At 36.5% G+C, this 9171-nt stretch overlaps 1 protein-coding gene across 1 annotated transcript; it reads right to left on the bottom strand.

Annotated features, from left to right (window-relative positions):
- Window positions 1–6788: 6788 nt before the first annotated feature.
- On the bottom strand, window positions 6789–8637 carry LOC104893316 (uncharacterized). Its single transcript, XM_010679413.1, has 3 exons — window positions 7818–8637; window positions 7458–7757; window positions 6789–7375 (listed from the first exon to the last, which is right to left on the bottom strand). Exons 1-3 carry the CDS (start codon window positions 8635–8637, stop codon window positions 6789–6791), a joined length of 1707 nt encoding a protein of 568 aa, XP_010677715.1.
- Between the last annotated feature and the right edge of the window lie 534 nt (window positions 8638–9171).

The following is a 9171-nucleotide window of genomic DNA, read 5'->3' as shown; positions in this document are numbered from 1 at the left end:
TAAATATTATCCCAAGTGTATCTTCGATTCAGAAGGGCTAGGTACATCCAAGGGAAGAAAATTCCTAAGGCCCATAACTCCTACAGTTGACATACGCACTTAAAGTGCATTGTCCTTCCCTCTATCTCATCTTGGCCTGGTTCCACCCTTACCACCTTAACCGAGGTTTGGGTACATGTGAGAACCAAACTCTTGACATAGTCCCAATTCAGAGTTTGGGGTTTTGGAAAATTGAAGGCGCTTGCGACTTTCTTCCCCCATTTCTTGCAAACTAGTAGTAGTTCATCTTGTGAACTATCTAGCAGTCTTGGCCAAATAAAGGTAGCCAGTATATCCATGTTGTCGCCAACTTTGGTAGCGCTGGATTCTACCAGCGCTGGATCTTCTGGCTCGACAGTTGGATCATCTCCAAAGATCCTAGTCATATGTTCACCCCATTGTTGTGTCTTCATTATTATGAAGGCCTCTTTGTCCTCTTGGATAATATCCAAGGATTAATGGTGGTTGAAACAATCTTCATCAAGATCGCCTACTATATTCTCATGATTGTTGAACTCCATCTTTTTTTAAGTTCTATAAGATGAGAGGAGAATGGTGGGAAAGGCTTTTTCTACCTTTGTAAGGTAGGAATAGAATGATGAATAAGATCTCTCAGCACAAACTTCTTTAAATAGCCGGTTTGTTTCTTATAATGGTCATTTTTTATAATAACTCCTAGGATTAACCACTAAGTGTTTGGATCATTTTTCGAGAATTTTAGAAGAGAACTTGAGCAATTTATTGGTAAATGATGACTTCATGTTATAGACCTTAGGGCCTAGATTTTTACTTTTGTAATTCATTATATACTTTAAACATTTTGAGTTTAATAACTGGGTATCATGAATATAAATACGTAATTTGGTACGTATAAGGTAAAAATCTATATTGAGATTGAGATGAAATAAAAGCGCATTTTATTGATTATCAACAAAAGTTACATAGTATTTTAGAAAAAATACGAACATTGAGCAAAATAGTTGATAAACTAGGTTTAATAAACTAAATAAAATGACATACAACATCTACTATAATACTCTAACTTGCCCTAAGATGGGCAAAGCTAATGATGACTTTTGGCTCTTCATTCTCGTCCACATCTGGATCATCATCATCCGAGTATTCTTCATTTAAGGGCATAGGGAAGCCCTTATCCATCATATGCTCTTGCCACAAACGACAAGTGCACTTATAGTGGATTAGCTTTCTAAAGTTAGTGTCGTTCTCCAACTAGACCACCCCATACTTCCTTATGAACACCCCTAGACTGCTCTCACAGATGATTGACCTATGGTATATATAGGCTAAATCCGGAGAAAAAATATGTTTAACAATATTTTCTCCCCAAGCTTGCAAACTACCATAAGATTGAGTAAATCATTTTTTCCTAGTAGGGGCCACAGATTAGCAGCTAGGAAATCTATGTTACTTCCTACATTTGTCGCGCTAGATTCTTTCTTCTCTAAATCTCTTGGTTGGATCTTTGAACCCTCCCCAAAGTATTTGAGCACCTTATCCTGCCATTTTTTGGTTTCAATCTCTTTCAATTCTTCCCAATCTTCCTTAACAATGTCAATGTTGAATCTATGCCTCCAACATTCTCCAGGAAAGTTAGGGATATCATCAACTTGAGGATTGGCCATTATTTTTGGAATGAAAAACTTTTGTGTAAAAAGAGGGATTTTATTGTAGTGATCAAACTTAACTACTTAATGATATATTTATAATACGTTTATCAAAATAGTTATTCCTATTTATAAGGGATAACCAAGTGTCACGTTTATTTTATAAGTATATCTAATTAAATTGTTTAATTATCTTAAGTCTGATTAGTTATCCCATATCCCCAATTTTTGTCCTTAGTGGGTAAAGTAGGTAAACATGGATCATCCATTATGTACCTCTTAACTCTTAATTTGTACTTGTAAATTTTTAGAGTTAAACCATTAATATTAATGAAGTATATAAGTGGAACCCTCATAATTACTATTAGAAGTAATCATGTTCCAAGTTAAATAGATTTCAAGTTTAGTTTCCCAAGAGTCATTTTATATGTCTCTTTAATGGGAATTAATTTGACATGCATTATTTGATGTGATAGTTTTTATGAACCGTTCATCTTATTTAATATTTAAACTCTAATATTTTGATTGGACAAATATATATCGCATAAATAAATGAATAATGCAAATAAAAATTGAAATTGCATTAAATAAATAAAATGCACAGGAGATAAACAAAAATATATTTTATATTCATTAAAAATAAAAAGTACAAACTAGACTAAATTAGAGATTTTAAGAATATTTAATTACCTTAGAAAAATAATATTAATTTCCTAAGTCTGGGCAACACTAAGGCTTTGGAGATGCAGGCTTGTAAGCATTTGAGTCAACCTCAAAGTCACTGCCCTTGGTGTCTCCCTCTACCGGGCCATAATCGTCCTTGGCCCCAGACTTGCTACTGCTTCTATGGACCTTCCTCTTCTTTGCAGGAGGTTGGTCATCTTCATCTTCTTCCTCCTCCTATTGGTGGGCAGGAGAAGGGACGTCCTCTTCTTCTTCTTCTTCTTCTTCTTCTTCTTCTTCTTCTTCTTCTTCTTCTTCTTCTTCTTCTTCTTCTTCTTCTTCTTCTTCTTCTTCTTCTTCTTCCTCCTCCTCCTCCTCCTCCTCCTCCTCCTCCTCCTCCTCCTCCTATTCCTCATCATCAACATTATCCCCATCAGAGTCATCCGATGGAGAAGATGAGGAGTGCTTAGAGGAATAATCCTCTGATAAGAAGGGGTCTTCCCTCTCATCCTCTGATTCCTCTTCCTCCTCTTCAGAGGAGGAGTATCTTTCTTCCTCTCATTCCTCTTCCTTTGACTCCTCTATTATGATAGGAGGAGGGAGAGGGCTGGCCCCTGGGGCCACGGTTGATTAACTTAGGGGAGTTAACCTCCTTTAAGAGGGAAAGTTCTGAGGAGGATGTTTGGGAATCCGTGATGATTTTTTGAGAGAGAGAAAAAGTTTGGGAGATGAGAGGTTTCTGAATATCGTGAGATGGATATGAACTTTGTCATTACATCCTTCCCTTTTGTAAGGAAAGTTGCCATCTCTTGAAAAACTGTTAAGTCAAAAATTGTGTCTCTTTGTTTAAAAGTGGGCCTTAACCGGTTATTTTAAAGTTTGGGCTTCCTAGTCAATTATTCATTTAAAATGGATTCATATGTGACCTTTAAACCTCTATATTTAGAACTTGACATTACATTAGTTAAATTGGCCCATCAAAAAATGACCCAAACTAAAACTGACATGCTTTATGCACGTGTTCCATTTTTTGGTTGTCTTCTCCATTAATATCCCTTTTAAGGATTTCAGAGAACCTTAAAATCTCTCAGACAAATTTAATTCTTTCGCAAAATCACATACCTCAATTGAATTTAATTTACCATGTCTAAAGAAGCAAGGACTCACCGTGAAAACAAAATTACTGAGGCGCTGGCCTCAAAGGCCACTTCCATGCAATCTGAAGCTGCTCGCCAACTATGCAACGCCATAAAAGTGAACCTTAGATATTATAAATCTCAAGTGTGCTAGTATGTGAATAAAAGTTCTGATACCCCTGATACACCCCTGGAGGAGAAAACGCCTGCTATTGGACCTGGATTTCCTTTTAAGCTAAGGAGTCCACATCGTCAGCCTATTCTGGAGCAATGTTACAAATTCTTGGATCACATCATCTTAGAAGATGGAAAACCCAGGACACTTCCCTTCACCTTAAGGTCAGCTATCCGTTTACATTGGCCTTTATCCAGTAAACCATTTAAGGGTTGGATTTCAGGAGTGGATGCAAGGGCATGATTTATGCGCATGTAACCCTTTCATGAAAAATGAACCACGAACAAGATACTCCCTTTCTTGAGGCTAGCTTCTTATGAGACTATTCCTTTTGATGGAGCCCTCTATACTGCTTTATTGGCTTGTTGGGATCCTGCCATCAATTGTTTCTTACTCAAATGGGGACCATTTACTATAACCTTAGCTGATATTGCTTTTATCACTGGAACTTCTCCCACGTGTAAGTATGGGATTGACATCCCTATCTTCCATCATGTGAAAGAATACAATAAATTATATAGTCAATGTCTATCAAAGCATTTTAGCTTTAAAGTTTATAATCCACAACTAGTAGCTAGACAGTTTGGATTACTTTAGATGGTAGCCATACCCTACATCATGACTCGCAATGATCCTTGGACGTCAAGGGGTCGTTTTGAAGAAGGTATAGCCCTTCGAAGCAATACTCTTAATATCACTCTTATGTCCATCACTCCATGGAAATGGATTCAAAAGTTGTTCAAGGTTTCCGAACTTCGTGGGATCATGCCTTCCCAAATGATCAACAATGTGTTGATGCTATAGCATACTTTGAAGATCAACTTTTCTTAGGTGGTGAGGAATCTATCTTCTTAGTTATATTATAACTTTAAAGAGAAGATGTTTTATCTAATTTCTTTCTGTCCTTTAATACTTTTTAGGAAAAGCTGGCAAGAAAAAACCGAAGATTCCCAAAGGAAAGGAAATAGACTCTAGGCATGGCAAGCTATACTGGAATGTTGTGGAGAAGCAAACTCCTGATCCAATTCCTTCATAAGATGAATGTGATGCTGCCATTGATCAAGGAGTCTATTATGGAGATGTCCAAACTGTAGAGGATATTCAGACCATGGAACCAATTGAACAAGTTGATCCTCTCAAAAGAGCTTCTAGGAAGAGAGATTATAACTGTCTTTCTATTTCCAAAAGCACTTCATCTCCTGAGCTAGTGGAGTAATTTGAGTCTACTCCAAAGATCTCCAAGACGAAAGACATTAGTTCCCCTTCAGCTCCAAGACCTTTGAGACATTCATATAGAAATTATCCCACATTGGAAACATCTTCTGTCATCCAACATGTTAATGTCTCTTCTGACGAAGAGAATGCTAAGACCATATCTCAAATCTTTTCAAAAATCAAGCTCGGAAATTAAAACAGGTTTGTATATATCTATTTACATTCCTTGATATTGGGCTTTATCTTTAGCAATAACCTGTCTTTGCATAATCTATTATGCATTACAGGTTCACATGGTCCAATAAAGTCTAAGTATAAAGATCTTGATGATTCATCTTTTGATATGCCGGCAAATCTTAATCTTAGACAGCCTTCAGAATCCAAATTTATGAGTTCAACTGTTGCGTACGTTCCCCCAATAGCTAATCCAGGACAAAATATGGAGGGTGTCCATTTCAATAAATCCAACCTTAGACATGCTGATGAGCCCATCATCTCTTCATCAAGTAAGATTGCCCCCCAGTTGAGTCAACAACTAGTCCTACTTTGGTAGGACAAGGTGTTCTGGAAGATGATAGTGCCCCCAAGAAGAGGCTAATTTTAATATGACATCTGCTGAAGAAAACCCCTTCTTTCAAGGAGATGAAGAACTCATGGATTCAATTCCACTAAATGTTGAGCTTCCTGATTCTTCTCCTTCCTCAGAAGTTGTCATAGCAAACCCCTCTATTCTCAGAGAGGAGATTCCACCTGACATCATCCCCTTGGATGTTGCGCCTTTGAGGAGCAACTTTGAATCTTTGGACACCTTTCCATCAAAGCATTCTTCATCTTCACAATCCTCTTCTAGAACTGGTTTGCATTCTTTTCCTCATAAATTCACTTTAGACTTTTTCTATTTAAATCCACTTCCTCATAAAACCAGACTTCACTATCTTGCTAACTTGGCCTCTCTTTTTTATGATGCAGAGGGAAGCAATCAAGAAGCAAGTATGATGAAAAATTCTAATGGAGGAAAAGAAGAAAATGAAGACTTGTCAATTGTTGTAAGAGAACAACCTGCTTCTAGCAGTGTTATGAACAATCCTGATGAACATTCTGAACACATCAAGCAAGAAGACAAGATATGAAAGCTTTGCCTCAGTCTTTCAGAAAATCCATATGATCAGGGTTCTGGACAAGCTCTAAACAGATTTTGGAATCTTTGATACTTCAAGGCTTTGAATATTGGATACCTTGCCTCGACTATGTAAAGAAAACTCTTCTTTTTCAGCAATGTAATACCAAGATAGGAGTTCAATCCCTCAAGTTTTCAGTTCATAAACTCCAAGAAGACGAGACTTCTTTGGAAGTCCAAGCCAAATCTTTTAAGAGTTTCACTGTACAAACTCAAAAGTCTTTAGACTTTTATGACCAACAACTGAAATCTCAATTTGACAAGAGGCACTCCTTGCAGAATCGTTTAGTGGAGATTAATGAAGAAGAAATCAACATTATCAATGAGAAATATTCCCTCTAGAAATCCATTGACAAAGAAAAGGGAAAGCTAGACCAGGGACGCGCCAAACTCGCCACTTTGAGGCAAGAGATGTTTAAGGAAATGGCAGTCCAACAGAGCTTAATTCTCCAGAAGGAGAAACTTTGTAATGCTTGCTCAGCTATAAAAAATGTTAGTTTAGCTGTTAGACAATGCTGGAACGTTTAAGAATACTATTTTTGTAATAATGTACCTTTAGTAATCTCTTGATGTTTGGAACAATTTTCCATGTCTTTGTTGAAACACAGGATCATGATGTTCCTGGATAGAGGGATGGTATTTTTTAAGAATTTGCCATTTAAAGCTCTATCTTTCACATTGCCATCTAAATCTTTCAATAGGTATGCATTGCCAGATAGTTTCTTATGGATGATGAAAGGACCTTGCCATTTGGGTGATCAATTTCCTAGTTTAGGGTCTTTATAAGCTGCTTCTGGTAGAAACATCTTCCAAACCTTATCATTCTCCTGAAATTCTTTTAGCACTACCTTTTTATTATAGGCTCTAGCAACCTTCTCCTTTTGGATTCTAATTTTTTCTAAGGCTTCTTTCTTAGTTTCTAAAGCATCCATTACCTCAATATCCATTGCTTGAGAGTAATCATCTCCTGATAATCCCATTTGTTGGGCTACTCTAGAGGACCTTATATTTACTTCAGCAGGGATTACTGGAGTATGTCCATAAACTAAGTTGAAAGGAGTAACTCCTATTGCTTCAATTTTAGAGGTCCTATAGGCCCATAGAGCATATAGCAACAATTCATCCCATTTCCTAGGATTATTATCCACCATTTTTGAGATTCCCTTTACTGTGATTTTATTAGTAGCCTCAGCTTGACCATTAGCGTGATCATAATATGGTGTTGAATGTAACTTAGTAATCCCAAATTGGGTAAGATAATCCAACAAATCAGGATTTCCCAACAATGTAGCCTGATAAAAGGTTATGGTTTCTTGGATTCCAAATCTTGTAAAGATTTTTTCTTCTAGGAAATTTATCACAATATGTGTATTGATCTTAACAAAGGCTTGTGCCTCTACCCATTTAGTGAAATAATTAGTAATTACTAGGATGTATGAATGCTTTTTTTGAAGATGCAGGGTTAATTTCTCCTATAACATCTACTTCCCATCCTCTAAATGGCCAAGGCTTAAGAATGTACTTCAGCTCTGAGGCTGGAACCCTACTAATGGGTCCAAACTTTTGACATCTTTTACAACCTTTTGCATAGTCTATACAATCCTTTCTCATAGTAGGCCAATAGTAACCATGTTCATGCAACAACGATCTCATTTTTAGACCGTTTTGATGAGCACCACAAAGCCCCTGATGAATTTCTGCCATGAGAGTTAAAGCTTCCCCAACATCTACACATTTTAAAAGTAGTCCTTATGGATCCTTTCTATGTAATTCTTCGAATTGCATACAAAATTTGGTTGCAGCCATTTTAACTCTATTAGGCACTTTTATCCCAGTTGGATCTTGGAGATATTGAATAATTTCTTTTCTCCAATCCTCATCCTCTCTTAATATTGAAACTCTATAGACTTCCAATATAATTTCTAACATTTCTATATCAGTTCCATTAACAGGATCCATGATTTTTTCTTGAAGGATGATATCTTCATTTGGTGAAGGTATCTCCTCTCTAACAGAAGCTATTTGAGACAACTGATCTGCTATTCCATTTTCTTTTCTAGGAATATGTATGAAAGAAATTACTTTGAATTGTTTAGACAATCTCTGTACTTTCTTACTATATTCCTGGGATATAGATGAAATACATTTAAATTCTTCAGTCATTTGATAAATAACCAACTGAGAATCTCCATATATGTTAGCTTTCTTAGCTCCCAATTCCAATAACAACTCTAGTCCAATCAATAGAGCTTTATACTTACCCCTGTTATTTGTGTATGGACCTCTCAAGGTTATTGCTACTTTAGTTGGAACCCCATCAGGAGATAGAATACATATTCCAGCTTCTACTGTTTCTTTGGTATTAGAAACATCGAAGAATAATGTCCACGGGAGAACGTCTTCATCAATGATCCCAGATTCACAACAAGGGTGAGTTTCTAGGAAATGAGCTAGAGCTTGACCTTTTACTGATTTTTGAGGCACGTATACTAAATCGAATTGCAGTAGGTGTAGACTCCATTTACTTAACCTTCTTTTTATGAAAGGTTGAGATATCATGTATTTTATGACATCTGTTGGAGACACCACTTCTACCGTGAAGGCCATGAAATAATATATAAATAAGCTTAACAGACACATCATATAAGTATAGACACCATTTTTCTGCCATGGTATATCTTTGATTTGTATCATGCAAGATTCTACTCAGCTAGAAGATAGCTACTCATATCCCTTCTCATTTTCCTAAGTAAGGAGATTGCCAATGGAATCTTCACAAGCTGATACATATAACCTTAATGATTTTCCATTTTGTCTTGGAGGAATCAATACTGGAGGATTTGCCATATCTTGTTTAATTTGATCAAGGGCCTCTTGATGATCCTTATTCCATTTAAACTCTGATTCATGTTTTAATCTTAAGAGAGGTGAGAACTTTTTAGTTTTACCAGCTAAATTAGCCATGAATCTCCTAACATAATTTACTTGTCCAAGGAACCTTTGTAGTTACTTCTTATTGGAAGGAGGCTTAGCTGCCAGAACTGCTTTTGCCTTATTCTGATCAATTTACATTCCATTTTTATGGATGAGAAATCCTAGAAAATTACTGGCTTTAACCCCAAAAGCACATTTAAGTGGATT

The sequence above is a fragment of the Beta vulgaris genome, chromosome 5, assembly GCF_026745355.1.
Source record: "Beta vulgaris subsp. vulgaris cultivar EL10 chromosome 5, EL10.2, whole genome shotgun sequence".
Taxonomy (NCBI): Eukaryota; Viridiplantae; Streptophyta; class Magnoliopsida; order Caryophyllales; family Amaranthaceae; genus Beta; species Beta vulgaris.
The sequence above is the reverse complement of the archived record's forward strand: the minus strand, read 5'-3'. Positions and strand labels throughout refer to the sequence as shown.